This window comes from Salmo salar, chromosome 06, assembly GCF_965601325.2.
Source record: "Salmo salar chromosome 06, fSalSal1, whole genome shotgun sequence".
Classification (NCBI taxonomy): domain Eukaryota; kingdom Metazoa; phylum Chordata; class Actinopteri; order Salmoniformes; family Salmonidae; genus Salmo; species Salmo salar.
In genome coordinates, this window is record NC_138296.1 from 71,079,063 (window position 1) to 71,100,467 (window position 21,405).

The window sequence follows — 21,405 nt, forward strand, 5'->3', positions numbered from 1 at the left end:
GCCTGTGGGATGTTATCTTGAATGGAATGTGACTGAAGGAATGGGATAGGTTTTTGATTGATCTATTTTCCATTCCCTTACAAAAAAAGATTGCAGTTTTGAAAGTGAAGTAAAAATGAAGTAACTGCAGTCGATTGTAGTTTTTTGGATGCAGTAATTGCATAACTGCGGTTATACTGCACTCTAATTCCAGTTACATTGCAAAATTACTGTAATAAAAAAAAAACGGTGTTATTTTCGACGCAGTATTTGCCGCATACTGCAGTTATACTGCACTCTGACTGCAATCCTCTTTCGTCAGGGCTTTTCGCATTTTGTTTCCTTCCTGTTCACTACTCGTACAGTAGGTGGCGGCATGCACGTTGCATTTCTGCAAACGCCATTATAGCAGAGAAGAAGAAAAAGGTCACCATTCCAAGATGGCAGCGCGCAGTGTGCTGGGGTACATATGGACCTCTCTTTCTGGGTTTAAATGTGTGGCCAGTAGCAGCAGCAGCAGCAATATGAGTGCCTTTCAGAGGATAACAAGTTGCCCTCAGCTGTCGGTTTTTGGAAATATTCAAAGCAGAGGAATTCGACACGGTGAGTTTCTTGATGAAGCTTGTTGTAGCCATATGACAGTTCACTCTGCTGGCGTTGGAAATTGTAGCTAGCTAAAATAGCGCATCCATTTAGTAAGCTTTGCCCTTCGATAATGATTATTTAAGGCATCAAAGGTTAAAATCATAATTGTGGTCGTTGATAATAAGTTCGATCATTTGAACGACAATGTTGCATGAACTAGCAGTACATCATCTAAACTAGCTTGCCGGTGTTGTGCCGAAAAGCTCCCCCCTGCCAGAATCCCCCCTTCGCTGAACGCATACGCACTCAATTCTTCATCGCTGTGACATGCTTGAACGCACACACTCAATTCTTCATTGCTGCGACTTGTTTGCTAGTTGAGATTTCTGTTCATGTTAGACTGCGTTTCATTAGATTTTTTTATGTCGGTTTGATCGCGGGGAGGCACTAGTAATGTCTGCAGTTGTCGGTTTGGCTATTTGTTTCAAGTGTATTAGTCTAGAAATAAATCTCTTTGCCAATATTCGCCATCTCTCCCCATGTCTTCTTTGACTAGTAGTTGTTCTGTAATGTTTATTGCTTGCATACATTTTACTCCCTCTGTTTTAATATAACACACATACATTAATTATTCATTTCGGGTGCCTATCCTGATGTTGCCTATCCTTTGTTCTATAAAAAGTATTTGACTCTGATGTGTGCCACAGAAAGTACTTGACTCTAACTACAAAATTAAGGAATTAGAAGAGGAGGGGGATTTCGGCAAGACTACCCCCCCCCCCCCCCCCCCCCCCCTCTATTTTGGGACTGCAAGGCCTGGCACACTTCATAATCATTTTGGTAGCTCATGTTGACCAATAGTGTGTGCCACAGAAAGCAAAATTAGAGTATAAAGAAACAAACATTTTATTTTAGAAACCTTTTCTAATGTTTTAGAAAATACACAAATATATTTATCACACAAAAACAAAACAAAGTTAACAAACATTTAAATAGGAAATACAAATTTTAAACTTTGCATAACAAGATATAAAATGACAAATCAAATATAAAAAGACAAATAACATAAAGAAATTTGACATTTAGTCCACTTTTTATGGAAAGTTTTCCTGGTGATACTGTTGCCTGGAACTCAAGCCTAACCTTGTCCTGGCAGGCAGCGTAGACATAATCCTCCAAGGATGGGATGGTTTTCATACAGGAATGGTGGAACCATTGTGGGCAGCGGTCACAACCAATCTGAAATTCATGATGAAAATGTTTAATATATTTAAAACATTAAATACATTTTCTTGAATTACAATTATTTCATTATCAGACAAAGTGGATAATACTACCTCTAGAAATATTACTGCTTATACAAATTCGTACCTGTAAAAATGTGTCTTTAGAAGTGAACAAGCAATTACCCAATTAGTGTTTTCCACATTATTGTCCACCTCCCACAGAAGTGGCACAGTTGGCTCAGGTCATCTAGCAAAACATAATGTCAAGTAGTCTATATACATTTATTTTTTCAGAGCAAACAGGGAACAAGGGAATAATATAGGTTTCTTGTAACACAGTTATTTAAATACATGTGTTTTAGTGGCCATCTTGTCAAAGTTGGATCAAAGATAGCCTTTAAAGATCCATATAAATATTTTTTTAATCTACAATTAAATTAGAAATTGAACATACCAGTGTTTTGGAGAAGAGTGACTGCTATTTCTTCTCTCATGATGTTAACGTCTTTGACTGTATTTGAAAAGACAATCGACTCCTCCTTCAGAACACATTCAGCAAACTGGGAAAAAATGTGATGTGCATTTCAGTTTTTCCCAACAAAATCGTTACACTTAAGACTATAATTTGCAAGTATACAACGACACAGCTATAATATAATTTGACAGTTCTGTTTTGCCTTTTCGTCAGTATACTTTTAGTAGGTTAATTGTGCATTACTTACAGGTTAATTGTGCATTAGTTATTACAGTTGAAGTCAGAAGTTTACATATACCTTAGCCAAATACATTTAAACTCAGTTTTTCACAATTCCTGACATTTTAATCCTAGTAAATATTCCCTGTTTTAGGTCAGTTAGGATCACCACTTTATTTTAAGAATGTCAAATGTCAGAATAATAGTAGAGAGTGATTTTATTTCAGCTTTTATTTCTTTCATCACATTCCCAGTGGGTCAGAAGTTTACATACACTCAATTAGTATTTCATTGGCATTGTCTTTAAATTGTTTAACTTGGGTCAAATGTTTTGGGTAGCCTTCCACAAGCTTCCCATTCGTCCTGACAGAGCTGGTGTAACTGAGTCAGGATTGTAGGCCGCCTCGCTCGCACATGCTTTTTTAGCTCTGCCCACAAATTTTCTATAGGCTTGAGGTCAGGGCTTTGTGATGGCCACTCCCCATACCTTGACTTTGTTGTCCTTGAGCCATTTTGCCACAACTTTGCAAGTATGCTTGGGGTCATTGTCCATTTGGAAGACCCGTTTGCGAGCAAGCTTTAACTTCCTGACTGATGTCTTGAGATGTTGCTTCAATATATCCATATAATTTTCCTGCCTCATGTTGCCATCTATTTTGTGAAGTGCACCAGTCCCTCCTGCAGCAAAGCACCCCCACAACATAATGCTGCCACCCACGTGCTTCACGGTTGGGATGGTGTTCTTCGGCTTGCAAGCCTCCCCCTTTTCCCTCCAAACATAACGATGGTCATTATGGCCAAACAGTGCTATTTTTGTTTCATCAGACCAGAGGACATTTCTCCAAAAAGTACGATCTTTGTCCATAGGGGCAGTTACAAACCATAGTCTGGCTTTTTTTATGGAGGATTTGGAGCAGTGGCTTCTTCCTTGCTGAGCGGCCTTTCAGGTTATGTCGATATAGGACTCGTTTTACTGTGGATATAGATGCTTTTGTACCCGTTTCCTCTAGCATCTTCTCAAGGTCCTTTGCTGTTGTTCTGGAATTGATTTGCACTTTTTGCACCAAAGTACGTTCATCTCTAGGAGACAGAACGCGTCTCCTTCCTGAGCAGTATGAAGGCTGCGTGGTCCCATGGTGTTTATACTTGCGTACTATTGTTTGTACAGATGAACGTGGTACCTTCAGGCGTTTGGAAATTGCTCCCAGGGATGAACCAGACTTGTGGAGGTCTACAAATATAATTTTTTTCTGAGGTCTTGAAATACATCCACAGGTACACCTCCAATAGGCTAACTGACATCATTTGAGTCAATCAGAAGCTTCTAAAGCCATGACATGTTCTGTAATTTTCCAAGCTGTTTAAAGGCACAGTCAGCTTAGTGTATGTAAACATCTGACCCACTGGAATTATGATACAGTGAAATAATCTGTCTGTAAACAATTGTTGGAAAAATTACTTGTGTCATGCATAAAGTAGATGTCCTAACCAACTTGCCAAAATGCCGATTATTGGAGGACCAAAAAAGCCGATACCGATTAATCGGCCGATTTTTGCCTTTTTTTTTTTTTCTTTGTAATAAATGACAATTACAACAATACTGAATGAACACTTATTTTAACTTAATATAATACATCAATAAAATCAATTTAGCCTCAAATAAATAATGAAACATGTTCAATTTGGTTTAAATAATGCAAAAACAAAGTGTTGGAGAAAGTAAAAGTGAAATATGTGCCATGTAAGAAAGCTAACGTTTAAGTTCCTTGCTCAGAACATGAGAACATATGAAAGCTGGTGGTTCCTTTTAACATGAGTCTTCAATATTCCCAGGTAAGAAGTTTTAGGTTGTAGTTATTATAGGACTATTTCTCTCTATACGATTTGTATTTCATATACCTTTGACTATTGTATGTTCTTATAGGCACTTTAGTATTGCCAGTGTAACAGTATAGCTTCCGTCCCTCTCCTCACTCCTACCTGGGCTCGAACCAGGAACACATCGACAACAACCACCACCCTCGAAGCAGCGTTACCCTTGCAGAGCAAGGGGAACAACTACTCCAAGTCTCAGAGCGAGTGATGTTTGAAACGCTATTAGCGCACACCCCACTAACTAGCTAGCCATTTCACATCGGTTACACCAGCCTAATCTTGGGAGTTGATAGGCTTGAAGTCATAAACAGCGCAATGCTTGAAGTACAGCGAAGAGCTGCTGGCAAAACGCACGAAAGTGCTATTTGAATGATTGCTTACGAGCCTGCTGCTGCCTACCACCGCTCAGTCAGACTGCTCTATCAAATCATAGACTTAATTATAATATAATAAACACACAGAAATACGAGCCTTAGGTCATTAATATGGTCGAATCCGGAAACTATCATCTCGAAAACAAAATGTTTTTCCTTTCAGTGAAATACGGAACCGTTCTGTATTCTATCTAACGGGTGGCATCCCTAAGTCTAAATATTCCTGTTACATTGCACAACCTTCAATGTTATGTCATAATTACGTAAAATTCTGGCAAATTAGTTAGCAACGAGCCAGGCGGCCCAAACTGTTGCATATACCCTGACTCTGCGTGCAATGAACGTAAGAGAAGTGACACAATTTCACCTGGTTAATATTGCCTGCTAACCTGGATTTCTTTTAGCTAAATATGCAGGTTTAAAAATATATACTTCTGTGTATTGATTTTAAGAAAGGCATTGATGTTTATGGTTAGGTACAGTCGTGAAACAATTGTGCTTTTTTCGCAAATGCGCTTTTGTTAAATCCCCCGTTTGGCGAAGTCGGCTGTCTTTGTTAGGAAGAAATAGTCTTCACAGTTCGCAGCGAGCCAGGCGGCCCAAACTGCTGCATATACCCTGACTCTGTTGCAAGAGAAGTGACACATTTTTCCTAGTTAAAATAAAATCTTGTTAGCAGGCAATATTAACTAAATATGCAGGTTTAAAAATATATACTTGTGTATTGATGTTTATGGTTAGGTACACGTTGGAGCAACGTGTACCTAAGTGATTATATGCAACACAGGACAGGCTAGATAAACTAGTAATATCATCAACCATGTGTTAACTAGTGATTATGATTGATTGTATTTTATAAGATACGTTTAATGTTAGCTAGCAACTTACCTTGGCTTCTTACTGCATTCGCATAACAGGCAGGCTCCTCGTGGAGTGCAATGTAAAGCAGGTGGTTAGAGCGTTGGACTAGTTAACCGTAAGGTTGCAAGGTTGAATCCCCGAGCTGACAAGGTAAAAATCTGTCGTTCTGCCCCTGAACAAGGCAGTTAACTTCTTTGGGATAGGGGGCAGTATTTTCACGGCCGGATAAAAAACGTACCCGATTTAATCTGGTTACTACTCCTGCCCAGAAACTAGAATATGCATATAATTAGTAGATTTGGATAGAAAACACTCTCTAAAGTTTCTAAAACTGTTTGAATGGTGTCTGTGAGTATAACAGAACTCATATGGCAGGCCAAAACCTGAGAAGATTCCATACAGGAAGTGCCCTGTCTGACAATTTGTTGTCCTTCTGTTGCATCTCTATCGAAAATACAGCATCTGTGCTGTAACGTGATATTTTCTAAGGCTTCCATATGCTCTCTAAAGCAATAATTCTTAAAATAATTATGTATTTTGTGAACGTTTATCATGAGTAATTTAGTAAATTCACCGGAAGTTTTCGGTGGGTATGCTAGTTCTGAACGTCACATGCTAATGTAAAAAGCTGGTTTTTGATATAAATATGAACTTGATTGAACAAAACATGCATGTATTGTATAACATAATGTCCTAGGAGTGTCATCTGATGAAGATCATCAAAGGTAAGTGCTGCATTTAGCTGTGGTTTGGGTTTTTGTGACATATATGCTTGCTTTGAAAATGGCTGTGTGATTATTTTTTTGGCTGGGTACTCTCCTGACATAATCTAATGTTTTGCTTTCGCTGTAAAGCCTTTTTGAAATCGGACAATGTGGTTAGATTAATGAGAGTCTTATCTTTAAAATGGTGTAAAATAGTTGATTGTTTGAGAAAATGTAATTGTGGTATTTTAGTTGGTTTTGTATTTCGCGCCGTGCGATGCTGTTGGCTAGGGGTTCCGCTAGCGGACCGTCTGTCCTCAATAGGTTAACCCACCGTTCCTAGGCCGTCATTGAAAATAATGTGTTCTTAACTAACTTGCCTAGTTAAATAAAGGTGTGTAAATTTTTTTTTTTTTAAACGGCCAAATCGGCATCCAAAAATACCGATTTCCGATTGTTATGAAAACTTGAAATCGGCCCTAATTAATCGGCCATTCCGTTAATCGGTCGACCTCTAATACTTACTTTCAAGGCAAAGACCCACAAGAAGTAACATCTTGTTGGCATGGGTGAGGAAGGGTACCACATGCCCATCTGTAGATATTACACCCCTTCTCTCTCAGGAATGATCTGAACATGTATGTTAATAAAAGTACAGCATTTTGAAACACTTTATTAATTACAATATAGAGATTAATAACAGTATAGCATTTCAGACTTTATTGATTCCATTGTAAAAGGAATATTAAAAGCAGTTTTTACCTTGTCACCCCCTGGCATCTTTTTATCTTTCTGGCACTTTCCCCCATTGGATTGAAGAACAGAGCCCTCTTCTGGGATGGCAGCATAATCTTTCAAGTTTAGACAGACAGACACACATATTACACACATGGCACATACACATTTTACACATGTGTATGTGTTCACATGTATATTCTGTGTTATGTATGTATTTCTTAGTACTGCCTTATTGGGTTGAGGAACAGAGCCCTCTTCTGGGATGGCAGTATAACCTTTCAAGTTTAAACAGAGACGCACACATTACATTCACACATTATACACGTGTATGTGTTCACATGTGTATTATGTATGTATTTCTTAGTACTGCCTTAGCAGCTCTTACCGTCACAGTCCAGTGGTTGTGTTCAATGAGGATGCCAATAATGTACTTGTACATCATTGGATCAATCTGAAATTTAAAAGAGCAAGGATAGTTGCTAGAGTTCAAAATCTGTCAAATATAACATAATATTATGAGAATAATCCAACCAACCTTAAGTTTTGATTTCTTGCTCCCCCAAATGCCAGTCATTTTGACTTTTAAAATTCCGCACCAGATGGAACATGTAGGCATTGATGGTCTGACAGAAAAAAAGACAATGAAGGTAAATCTGTTACATGGAAAAACAACAATTTAGGTTTTCCTCATAAATACACAGATTAATCACACAAATACAGTGTTTACATATACTGTATGTGCAACACAGTCTCACTTCACTTTCCAACTCCATATTTGGACCAGTTCTGTTGATCCTGATGGTAAAAAAATGTTTATATGGGCCGATTCTAGACAACAGCACATATACATATTTTCCTCCCCAAGCCTCTGCAACACCTGGAAAAATGTACTTGTAAGTGTACTGAGATATACAAATGGATCAACCTGACAAGATTACATACATTTGTTTATATCAGTAGCTGCTGCTGGTGTGGAGGCTGCACCTGCTGGTGTGGTGGAGGTGGAGGCCGCTGGTGTGGTGGTTGTTGAGGCTACACAACTACAAATACCTAGGTGTCTGGCTGGACTGTAAACTCTCCTTCCAGGCTCATATCAAACATCTCCAATCCAAAATTAAATCTAGCATCGGCTTTCTATTTCGCAACAAAACCTCCTTCACTCACGCCGCCAAACTTACCCTAGTAAACCTGACTATCCTACCGATCCTCGACTTCGACGATGTCATCTACACAATAGCTTCCAATACTCTACTCAGCAAACTGGATGCAGTCATCACAGTGCCATCCATTTTGTTACCAAAGCCCCTTATACCACCCACCACTGTGACCTGTATGCTCTAGTCGGCTGGCCCTCGCTACATATTCGTCGCCAGACCCACTGGCTCCAGGTCATCTATAAATCTATGCTAGGTAAAGGTCCGCCTTACCTCAGCTCACTGGTCACGATAACAACACCCACCCATAGCACGCGCTCCAGCAGGTATCTCACTGGTCATCCCCAAAGCCAGCACCTATTTGGCCTCCTTTCCTTCCAGTTCTCTGCTGCCAGTGACTGGAACGAATTGCAAAAATTGCTGAAGCTGGAGACTTACATTTCCCTCACTAACTTTAAACATCAGCTATCTGAGCAGCTAACCGATCGCTGCAGCTGTACATAGTCCATCTGTAAATAGCCCACCCAATCTACCTACCTCATCCCCATATTGTTTTTATTTACTTTTCTGCTCTTTTGCACACCAGTATCACTACTTACACACCATCATCTGCTCATCTATCACTCCAGTGTTAATCTGCTAAATTGTAATTACTTCGCTACTATGGCCTATTTATTGTCTTACCTCCTCACGCCATTTGCACACACTGTATATAGACTTTATTTTTTTCTATTGTATTATTGACTGTACGCTTGTTTATACCATGTGTAACTCTGTGTTGTTTGTGTCGCACTGCTTTGCTTTATCTTGGCCAGGTCGCAGTTGTAAATGAGAACTTGTTCTCAACTAGCTTACCTGGTTAAATAAAGGTGATATAGATATATATATATTAATTAAACCTGCTGGTGTGGTGGTTCTGGAGGCTGCTGACTGTATCTTTATGAGGGTTCTGACGAGTCTCCTCTATATGAGGCCTATGGTGTTCCGTGCTTATTTTAGGGAAGATAACCCCCTTGTCATCTTCCAAGTCTGCGCTTTTCCCTTCGAGACCTCGAATCGTTTATGGCCGAGGTAGTTGGGATCTAGTTCGCCCCCTTTCCTCCGCACTCATGTTGACTTACATATTTGAACTTTATTTTTCGCCCTGAGTACAAATTTGATTTATTATTGTTATTATTATTTTACTACTGTATTAACATCCTTAACTAAAACATATATATTTTTTAAATGTAGGGAAAGCCATAATAGGAAAAACGACAGGGGGCGGGAGCTTTTCGGCACAACACCGGTTTGTTATGAAACACTGCTTGACTGTCCTGGATTGAAGCTATACTAACTTTGACAATGACTATGTTGTTTGTGTTTATAGTCGTAGAAAAGAAAGAAGGCAAAACAACAATAGTAAGTGACAAGCTTGCTAACCTGTTGGTTCATTATTGTACACTGTTTGTGGGTGGCGATGGGTTACTTTTCTCTTACTTTAGCTATGTTGTGGATTACTGCATTTGAGTTAATACTAGTCAATACGGTATCCACACACTTCAGGATATAAAATATAAGACGAGCTCTATACCATTGTTAAGTATGAACACTTATCTAGATGGCTAGTAAATGTGACATTTACAGTTGATTGATGGAAGTATTAGTGCGGTGCTTATTTATTAATTGACCAGCATTGCATTATTTTCTCAGATTGAGGGAACAACTGAGGATACCCCAAGTGGACCACAGCCACCCAACGCCACAGCCCAGTGCCCCATCTATCGATGGAACCTGCAGAACAAATACAACTACACAGTAAGTGTTTCAATGATACCTGACTGCATACTTACTGCCTCTCGACTGTTTTGCCGGAATACCAGAGTGAGATGAACAGTGCTGGTCCACACTCGCATCTGCCATGTCTCATGCATTGTATGTCTGTGTGCCTGTTCTATGAGCTCAGATGTAGAGTAATTCCCTGTGTTTGTTAGGATGTCCTGTTGCTCAGTCAGTTCATCAGGTCTGATGGAGGAATGCTGCCTCGTAGAGTCACTGGTCTCTGTGCCCAGGAGCACCGCAAGATCGCCATCTGTGTGCAGATGGCTCACAGAGCAGGTACGATGCTGTGTGTGTCTGCCATGGATACACAACTATTGTGAAATGTATTCTCTTCAAAGTGGTAAAAGTACTCTCTTTTCTACTCCAGGTCTGCTCCCAGATCACAAACCAACACTACCAGAAGGACACATCCCAAAGAGGCCACAGCTCAACAGGTAACGAGTGTGTTTAACCCCATCAGTATCTACCCTCTCACACCTGTATTGTTTCTTGTTAGACCTCTCATTACATTACCTTTCAACTAACTCTTGTGCATCCTCTCTCTGACTAACTCACACCTGTGTTGTTGCATCACAGATATCTGACTCGCTGGTCCATTGATTCAGTGAAGCCCATCTATAGGACGGGGCTGAAGTGGTGTAAAAACCGCATCTCTGTCGGCCACCCAGCTCTCAGAAACAACGTACAGTACGGCAAGAAAATCCTCTACCTGAAACATTGATGACCTGGGGGCATGTCAACTCACAGCAGGAGTTAGTGTGGGCGGGACAGAGATGGGGTACAACAGTTCTATTGGACATCCTTCCTTGTAGTACTCCTGGCCCATTTGGAACTCCATTGACTTTGAGAACTAGCCATTGGAAAAGCTGGGGGAGCATCTGTATTTGTCCAGCCTATTTGTCTATTGGTGGACATTGCCCATTGGAAACCCATTCTGTCATTTGACCTTTTTGAAGATGCCCTGAAACAAAACTATTAAACTCCACATTTAGAGCTCTATTCAATCCGCATCGCGGCAGTTCAGCTTTACAGCTTGATTGCCTTTAAAATGTCAATGTTCCCGCTTTACGAGAGACTGCATTCACGGTAACGCTGCATATGTCGGCTCAATAGGGCATTACCTTTACATTTCTATTGCGGAATCTGTAACGCTTCAGAAATACAGATTGAATAGAGCCCTTGCTGTAAGATCAATTGGGTCAGTGTTACATCAACAGTGTAGGTGGGATGTTGACATGGTGTACTTCAAGACAACCCAGATGTGCAAATAAAATGGGTCTGCTTTTTCTCCCTCCACCATGTGTTTGCATGAGTGTGGAAGTAAGCATTTACTGGGCCTATTGACAAATGAACCAAGTGCATGTGGAGGTAAATCACAAACAATGAATGATTTTAGTTTGTTTATTTACTTTAAATAACAGGAAAGAAACATCTCTTGCATAAATAGAACTGTTTTGGGTGGGGATGAAACACTGCTTGCTCAGATGAGAGGTTGATGATGATGATGGTGATGATTCTCAGTTTAGATAAGTGGCAGGTGTTCGCTCTCCAGCTCTGGATCTCACTGGCTCTTTAAAGCATGAAGGGCAGGTCCAGGTTCTTCAGTCCGTCGCCCATGTAGATGTATCCGTGCTGGGGGGTCATAGGTACGTGGAAGGAGATCAGGCCCAGCCACAGCAGGCTACGGATCACACACACTGTGCTGCCACGCTCAAACTGCAAGCTCCACGACCCTACACACACACACACACACACACACAAGTATATGGGTTATGAAGATTAACACAAAAACTGCCGCTCGTCCTTGACCTTTCATAAGCAGAGACCATGTAAAGGTCTCACATTACTCCCTCATTAACTGACTCCACTCTTCCCTATGTAAAGAAGTCTACACAGCAAAAAAGGTAACAGTTGGCTGATAGCTCAATCATTTAGAAGGGTTTAGTAAGTCCTTTCCCTGACTACATATCAGGGTGGCCTGGCGGAGCAGCTGTCTGCTCATGGCCGTCACCCATAGCCAGAGAACACTGTTCATGCTGAATGGGAGCCTAGCAGAATTCTCTCACCGCAGATTCACTGCACCATTAATCAGGAGGGTCCAGGACTTCTTGGAAATCATTCATTAATCTGGAACCTCCCAATTATCAAAGCATTAAACATGAGAATGAAACCTTGTGCCAGAGCTATCTAGGAACAGCGATTCCAGTAAATTGTGTCAATTGTTCTGATACTGTTTTTCTCTCATATTTCAGTTTCACAATGCTATGGGGTGGGAAATTAATTGAAACCTTTTGCAAGAGATATCTAGAAACAGAGATTCCAGAAATGGGGTCTATTGGGAGGTGTTTCACAATGCTCTTTGTCTATGGGGAGAGATTCATTTTCCATGACCCAAAGACACTCCTGCCAGATTGATGTGATTTGAGAAGCTGTTCAGTGATGGTGTCCAGATAAGTCTACTTCTCACTGAAACACACTGGTGGTTTCAAACTCACACATGGCATAGGGAGGAACCCAATGGGAGAACAGGCATGGAAGGGGTATTGGCATAAATCAGAAGTCGATAACAGCAACTGTTGCCACATACTCCCAGGCAAGTCTGGAGGATCGCTGTGGTGAGGGGTAGCTTCACGCAGAGATACCAGAGGAAAGCACTTTCGGTGGAGATCCATCATTTTGTCCTTAAACTGTCTTTAGTCTAGGTCTCTCGCTCCCTTCAGCAAAGGCTTGAGGCCTGGCCGTTAAGTTCTCAGTGAGGGTGATGCTGTCACTGGGACAGCTGTGTAATGTAAGCTGGTTTGGGAACGCTGCACGCACAGGCACACACATTCACACACCAGAGATGCTCATCCCTTTGAAATGAACAGCTGTGATGTTTTAGACAGATACTGCTGTGTGTCCAGAGCCTCTATCACTTTTCCACAGCACCCACACCACAAACAAATTGTGATACATGTCTGTTTAGACAAACTACAGTTTGACATCATCCAGATATAAACTGACAGACTGACCAGGGGAAATCTATGATCCGTTATTGTTGTCACTTATTAAATCCACTTAAATCGGTGTAGATGAAGGGGAGGAAATGGGTAAAAAAAAAAAAAATTAAGCCATAAGACAATTGTGCAAAATCTTGGCATTCTCTCAACCAGCTTCATGAGGAATGATTTTCCAACAGTCTTGAAGGAGTTTCCATATGCTGAGCACTTGTTGGCTGCTTTTCTTTCACTCTGTGGTCCAACTCATCCCAAACCATCTCAATTGGGTTGAGGTCGGGTGATTGTGGAGGCCAGGTCATCTGATGCAGCACCATCACTCTCCTTCTTAGTCAAATAGCCCTTACACAGCCTGGAGGTGTGTTTTGGGTCATTGTCATATTGAAAAACAAATGATAGTCCCACTAAGTGCAAACCAGATGGGATGGCGTATCACTGCAGAATGCTGTGGCAGCCTTGCTGATTAAGTGTACCTTATGCTCTGTGTCTCACAAAGATGTGGCAGCTGGAACCAAAAATCTCAAATTTGGACTTATCAGACCAAAGGACAGATTTCCACCGATCTAATGTCTCTTCTTATTGGTGTCCTTTGGTGGTGGTTTCTTTGCAGCAATTCTACCATGAAGGCCTGATTCACACAGTCTCCTCTGAACAGTTGATGTTGAGATGTGTCTGTTATTTGAACTCTGAAGCATTCATTTGGGCTGCGATCTGTGGTGCAGTTAACTAGTGAACTTATCCTCTGCAGCAGAGGTAAGTAACTCTGTCTTCCTTTCCTGTGGCGGTCCTCATGAGAGCCAGTTTCATCATAGCGCTCGATGGTTTTTGCAACTGCACTTGAAGAAAGTTCTTGAAATTTTCCAGATTGACTGACCTTCATGTCTTAAAGTAATGATGGACTGTCATTTCTCTTTGCTTATTTGAGCTGCTCTTGACATAATATGGACTTGATATTTTACCAAATAAGGCTATCTTCTGTATACCACAACACAACTTATTGGCTCAAATGCATTCAGAAATAAAGAAATTCCAAAAATGTACTTTTAATAAGGCACACCTGTTAATTGAAATGCATTCCAGGCAACTACCTCATGAAGCTGGTTGAGAGAATGCCAAGACTGTGTAAAGCTGTCATCAAGGCAAAGGGTGGCTATTTGAAGAATCTCAAATATAAAATATATTTTGATTTGTTTTAACACTTTTTTGCTTACTACATGATTCCATATGTGTTATTTCATAGTTTTGATGTCTTCACTATTATTCTACAATGTATAAAATAGTAAAATTAAAGAAAAACCCTTGAATGAGTAGGTGTCAACTTTTGACTGGTACTGTATGCATACATACTTTGGATGGTGCCCCTCTTATAAATACAGTGCTGTGAAAAAGTATTTTCTCTACTTTTGCATATTTTTGATACTGAATGTTATCAGATCTTCAACCAAGACCTAATATTAGATAAAGGGAACCTGAGTGAACAAATACCCATCGGGGATGGCTTACCCTGGAGTTCCCTTCAATCTCCACAAGTTAGGTAAATCTGCATTCATTTTTTTGGCACCTATAATGTGAAATGATCTCCAGAAGTCCTTTAAAGTTGTTGGATTTGGTGCCTCTAAGGCAATTCAGATGGATGTTAGAGGGCCTTTTTACTGTTACCTTTGGGTATATCCTCACTCAAAGGATCCAGGAAGTCGATGGAGGGGTTGAGGTTAGCCATCTCCAGGATGGATTTCTTCTTCAGTTTCTGCGGCTCAGTGAAGTGCAGGAAGTAGCTGAGTTTACCCGCCTCCAATGAGGACAGACCTACAGAATAGACAGAACACACACATTCACTCACTCAGAAACTGATAGTATAATATGATTCTGTCTGTGTATGAAAAAGAAAACACACTAAAACATGTGTGTACACTATAGATGCACAATGTGCAGTGTGAGATAAATGATGGTCTGGATTCTGGTTCCAACTTCCAACACACTCTGAGCTAAAAACTACACCGCTGAATCAACCTCTCGTGCCAGTAACACACACAGCTGTGTCCCATCTCTCCACAGTCAGACCACATTCTCAACTGGGAACCACCACACTCTACGTGGAGCCATCCATTTCATGAATAACTTTGAAAAGTAGCTTTACCCTCAAAGCTGCAGTTGGTCTGCACCAGGCCATGGGGACTCTTGATGAAGGCACCGCGTGGGACCACAGACACCTCCTTATCAATGGTGTGGACAGTGGAGGCCAGCCTCTTCTCCTCTTTCACCTTAATCTGCAACACAAGCCAAACAACCATTACCAAACATCTGTCACAACACCCAAACAAACTAGTCATCACTCTTCTGCAATAATACCACACACAGTCACGACGGGCATATGAATCTAGTCACTGTACATTAATCACTGACACTTATTAATAAGCAAAACACCATTAGCTCAACGTTACGCAATATAATTCGTCACACTTGTCCCCACCATGATTTCCTCCTCCACAGCCTCGTCCCCCTCCCCTTGCCGCCGTATCTCGGTGTGCTCATACTCATGTGAGGGGTCTCCCACGAAGCGACCCTTTGCTGCAGCAGACACTTCCGCTAGCATTGCCTCAGTGGCAGGGGGAAGCAAGTGCCAGTCCACACAGTTGAAACTGGAGTAGGGAAAGGACACAAACACATGTGCAAGAGGGCACACATACACACATAGAGAGAGAGAGAACATCTTGAATAGGAGAATGGTTCACAACTCCAAAGCCACAAGTGACAACAAAATGCAAGCTAGCTATAATAATATGCCTGTAGTAAAATAGACTACAGGCTCTAAAACTATTTCCTTTGCACCTCTTACCTGTAAAGGCTCTTTTTATCCGTCATCTCATCCTCTGAAACCCCCTGTGCAATGAAATAGTCACCCTTTATGCCCAGAATCTTGCCCCAAAACAGGACACGATTGAATTTGTTGTTCCTCTTCAGAATGACCAGGGAAGTCTGCAGGGCAGCTTTTTGCTCACTGCTCAAAGTTAAACCGCTACCAGAAACGAGGTCCAAGGAGTAGTATAACGTGTTGGAGTCCATTGCATATATAAAGCGTGTCTCAATGAAAAGTAAATACTTTTATATAAAAAGGCTAAATGTTTGGTAACTAGGTTACGTGGGGACAGCTGCCAAGAACGTCCGGTTGCCAATGTCAACAAATCTCCTTAGTTACGTGTAGTCATAGCAACTGCGGATTGCTCCCAGTCTACAAATCAGTTGAGCTGCACAAATTAGCTAGAGATTGAATTAGTTGAATTCTCAATCTGATTTTCAACACTTGGCTCTAATTCAGCAACAATCTGCCACGTACTTGTCTGTTAGGCTACCTATCCTCATCTCATATTTTTCTAATTTACAGTCTTAGCTACTTAAGATATTTCAGTGTTGAGAGTAAAGAATGGGGGAGATTTCCAAGGCCTTTCCTTCAAGTCACAGCCAGAAACCTGTGAGAGAGGAAAAAGTGAAATGTCTTTATTCTTTTGGAACATGTGTGAGTGTAATGTTTACTGTGCATTTTTTTATTGTTTAATTCCCTTTTGTTTATTATCTATTTCACTTGCTTTGGCAATGTATATATATGTTTCCCATGCCAATAAAGTGCTTAAATTTAATTGAGAAAAAGAGAGAGAGAAGTTAGATCCAGTGCACAGCTGGCAGAATGCATGCTCACATCCCACTAACTACAGCGTGACACAAAGGAGGATAGGATATAGGAACTGGATATGGATATAGGAACTGAGATTATACCACTGTGAATCTTGAGCACATGGGACAGGGGGTCATTAATGTTACTGTGTGTGTTTATGTGTGTGCGTGCATCAATGGGTTCATGTCCCTCGATCTGTGTACTTAAGTACTTATATAAGATTCATGTCATGTACATAAATAAGTGTGTGTATATAGCCCGTATTTTATATATATTATTGGATTGCCATATTTTCCCACCATCGTAACTTTATAGTGGGAGATGGGGAATTCTCAATGCCAAAGGCACACTTTCTTATACAGATGTCTTTAGATCCACAAGCCATAACAGCAGCACAGGAGCTGAGAGGGCCTTCATGAGTTAGAGCACACCTATGACCCTAACTCATCATAACTTACCAGCTCAAGACAGCTTCTCATCCTCTCACCCCTGAGTCTGTCTGAGATCTCACGAGGTTCATTTGGGACCGGAAAGAGAGCAGAGAGGATGTAACAGAAAGGAGGAAGAGAGGTATTAGGGAGAAGATGGGAAGAGGGGGATAGGGTTGAAAAGTGGGGATTAAGAAGGAGAAGAGAGAGATACTGTATGGAGAGAAAGCAGGAGTAGCAGGAAACATGAAGAATGTGGGATGGATGATAGAGGGAGGAAATAAACACTCAAATCATTTGAAGTTGTAGCACTGTGGGATGTTACAGCACTGTAACTTCAGACTGTTCTATCTTGGTGAATGTCAATGTTCTACACATCTGGCAACTCTGTGGGAACAGTACTACAACAGCGCCCTCTTAGGTAGCAGGGGTACATGCCCCTGATAGCAGAGATTAGTTTGAAACAATGTCTCTCTTAAAAACAAGAACGCCATCTTCTCATCCCTGCTGAACATGCCCCCTTAAATCACTTGATTCTTTCTTTCAATACTGATTTAGGCTCAGCCCTCCCTAGATCTCTCCTAACCTTTACCATCACAAGCCGAGCAACAGAACTGACTCTGAAGCAGTTGTTAAGGCTAAGTAGGTAACCCTGTTCTCATAAATCCTGCTCTGTGTTCGCTTCCCCTTCTTTCCTGGCTGGCTGTTCCCATGCCTTCCGCGGACCACCAGAACCTTACCGTTTCCAGGGATCTGTGCGTTTGGTGTAATTGCCGAACAAAAGGACCTGGCAGGCCGGAATCACATGCTACCGCCTCGCTGGAGACTGGAGACTTCAGCCCCCTCCCTTATCCCCCATCCCTCATCCTCCCTCCCTCACCCCATTCCTTGTCCTCCCCCTGGCCCCGACCACAGCCAGAGAACACAAAGACACCGAGTGGGGTGACTTTTCCTTTTCCTTTTGTCCCCACAGAACAGCCGTGCATGTGCGCACACACTCTCACACAAACTTACACAAATATATACACAGGTGCAGCTTCACATTCTGCATACTGTACATGCAGATGAGCAGGTGCTCACACACAGTCATACCCAAACACACTAACGAAAACTCCCTATGGCTCAGTTGGTAGAGCATGGCACGTGCAATGCCAGGATTGAAGGTTTGATTCTCGAGGCCAGCCATACATAAAACAAATTCTGTAAGTTGCTTTGTATAAAAGTGTCTGCTAAATGTCTGCTAAATGAAACATCGCCCCCACCTCCCTGAACTTGGTGTTGGTGGGCTGTGGTCCCACTCCTCTGGGAACCTCACCTCCCAGGCGACCAGCGTTGCCAAGGAACTAATCCTGAGGGACAAAAGGTGGGAACGGTGTAGAATACGATGCCTCTGTAGCATCTGATTGGTTGGCATTGGGCCACGCGATCGCCTGATTGGTTGGAACTAAGTTTCGATACAAACTCACAGGGTCTGAGGTCAGATCCATCGATCATTGCGGTGACATGAAGGAAGAGTGATCCCCCCATGGAACTAACATGGTTTATACCCATTCAACACACACCAAACCTCCATCTTGCAATTACTCTCCCATATCCCCGACCTTGGAGAAACATAAGCCTATAGGCAACGAAGCATTCAAAGATTGTGGAAGAAAGCCGTCTGGCTCGAGAGACTATCTTGCGATAGGCCATGGGTAAGTTCTTTGCCCTGAGCTGAGAGTAGACAGAAACAGCAAGAAAAGAGAAAGAGGGAGAGAGATTACTTAATAAAGAAGTGTCTGTGGTGTAATGAAGCACAAATACACAATGCCAAGAATGTGGTGAGGGCCCTGGGTTCGATGGGTTTGTCTCACACACAAGTACATAAGCACATGTGCGAATGAACACACACTTGCACGTACTCGCGTACACACTCCTTGCAGCAGTAAATCTGGATAAGCAGTGGATAAATGTCTTGATCCAGACTAGGACTGCAGCCCAGTCTCAAATGCTCTGTGATCCCCTTTACATGGTGAATGATACGGCCTTGCCCGACACCTACAGATTAAACACAGCAACATGGGCTGTGTCTCAATATTCTAAATCAATGGCTTCCTCTCCTTCATTACCAAAGAGATTGTGTGTGGGTGTAAGAGTCTTTTGACTCTGCATTGGACCATATCCCACTTCAGTATGATCAGCTAAATTGATTGAAAAACTTTTGAAAAAAATTCTCACATTGACATATTCACACTTTCACACACTCCTTCTGCTGCAGCCCAAACCCAACTGTGTCAGAACCGAGGCACTGTGTTTGCGGTCTGACCGCTGGTCAGGCCTCACTGTGATGTTTGGACTGCTTCTTGACTGCTGGGTCTGGAGTAGGCAGGTTCCCAGGCTCCTTTGCTCCTAACTCCAGATTACTTCTGCTCTACTGAGCTGGCAAACAACTGGTGCTTTTCTCTCTGCTCACCAGCAATGCCGACTATAACACACACACAAACACACATTTCAAGCATAACCAGCAAGGTCACCCGTGATACAAGTCAGTATCTGACATCGATCCATGTCTGAGAACGTCAGGAGATGAGGTGGAAACTGGCCACTAGGGTAAGAGTGAGCGATGTTACCTTCAAGTAGGTTTTGGTTGTGGGCCGTGATGGTGGATGGGTGTAAGCGCCGGCCTCTGATTCCAAAGGTTGCGAGTGTGAATCCAGCGATAGAAAGTTGGTTTTTATATTTTTGTTTTAAGCCTATCCCAAACCTGAACCATTCAGAGTTAATGTCTAAACTTAACCTTAAACACTTTGACGTTGAGAAACATGGATGAACGTCTAATTTTGACCTGAGAGCCGGTAGAGTATAACACCAATCCCAACACCTCTCCAAGGGGGAAAGACACACACCAGACAACAGACGTCCACTCACAGACATCTCCTTCCCAATTCATCCGTAGAGCTCGCAGATGACCTGCAAGCAATTAGAGCCCCTGCAAACTCTCTCACTGTCCCAAAACTCATGTTTCTTCTCGTGTGCGAGTGTCTTAAACAGGCATTAAGATCTGAATGGTAGTTAGCACATTTGCTATTATGAGTTGCTGAAGCAAATTATTGCCTGTAGTCTCAATGGCTCTTTAATTGCCTTCTGGGTGTTCAGCTATCCAATTACCCAACCACACTCCAAGGAGGTACAGGCTAACACCAGTAATCCATTCTGATGAAATCTACTATTTATTACCCCCCCACCCACACTCTCCCTTTCTCATTCACCAACACACACACACACACAACCTTAACATAATCAGTGAAAATGTTTTCAATTCTTGTGCAACTGAAAATCTCTGTCCAACAAACACCAAACAAACCTGATAACCCATGTGCTCCATACGTCCAACAGTAAATCCCTGTCCAACAACAAACACGAAACAAACCTGATAACCCATGTGCTCCATACGTCCAACAGTAAATCCCTGTCCAACAACAAACACCAAACAAACCTGATAACCCATGTGCTCCATACGTCCAACAGTATAATGTCGAGGGCCCCCTAAATAAAGGTGTATGCATATACAAGTATGTGTGTGTATGCATGTTTGTGTGTAGTTATTCACATTTCTACAGTACATGTGCTAGGGGTGAGGAAATGGTGTCAAAGCTTAATACTGCCAAAAGTTATTTCCCAGTCTCTAGAGTTGCCTGTTACACAATCTGTGATTACATGGTGAACTCGCCCTGCTTTACATTGTCTCTTTGTCCATGATTGAGAGCCATTGATTGCAGAGCTGAGCGCTCCAGATCACCCCTGGACTAAAGTTTGTTTTTCAGATTATTCTGTTGGTTTAAGAGGCTTTTGGGGGAACTGAACTATATTATGTACTTCTGTGTATGTATGTCACAGCTAATTAACAGTGAATTAAGTGTCAGTGGTAAAACTACAAAATCAGGACGTACTAATTTGAAGTAAGCCAATAAGAACCACTTCTACAGCCCGCTATTGTTCCCGATATGTTTCATCCATTCCCCCCCCCCCCCAAAAACAAGGTTAATTTACACTGATCCTAATCTAATAACAAAACCCTATTTTTCTGCTCTGTGAAAAGCCTCCACCCAGATATCTGGCGGGCTTAGCACTTCATTAATCATATTTAACTACTCGGCCAATCGCTTGTACTAAAAAACATGTTACCTAGAAGAGTCCTTTTAGAAACTGAGGCACCCTGGCGAGAGAGAAGGCAGAAAGCAAGGGGATCAAAGAAAGAAAAGTCCTGTAGTTACAAGACACTGTTGAAGCGAATGCTAAATCCTAATAGAAAATCTGTCAT

At 41.7% G+C, this 21,405-nt stretch overlaps 2 protein-coding genes across 2 annotated transcripts; one reads left to right on the forward strand and one right to left on the reverse strand.

Moving 5' to 3' along the window:
- The first annotated feature begins 396 nt into the window (after window positions 1-396).
- Window positions 397-14,314, forward strand: LOC106607900 (large ribosomal subunit protein mL66). Its single transcript, XM_014205383.2, has 6 exons — window positions 397-582; window positions 9,560-9,591; window positions 9,883-9,987; window positions 10,164-10,287; window positions 10,379-10,445; window positions 10,588-14,314. Exons 1-6 carry the CDS (start codon window positions 420-422, stop codon window positions 10,730-10,732), a joined length of 636 nt encoding a protein of 211 aa, XP_014060858.1. The 5' UTR covers window positions 397-419; the 3' UTR covers window positions 10,733-14,314.
- Window positions 11,399-16,151, reverse strand: rsph9 (radial spoke head component 9). The gene is made up of 5 exons (XM_014205382.3): window positions 15,844-16,151; window positions 15,478-15,646; window positions 15,145-15,274; window positions 14,667-14,813; window positions 11,399-11,744 (listed from the first exon to the last, which is right to left on the reverse strand). Exons 1-5 carry the CDS (start codon window positions 16,068-16,070, stop codon window positions 11,584-11,586), a joined length of 834 nt encoding a protein of 277 aa, XP_014060857.1. The 5' UTR covers window positions 16,071-16,151; the 3' UTR covers window positions 11,399-11,583.
- Window positions 16,152-21,405: the final 5,254 nt, after the last annotated feature.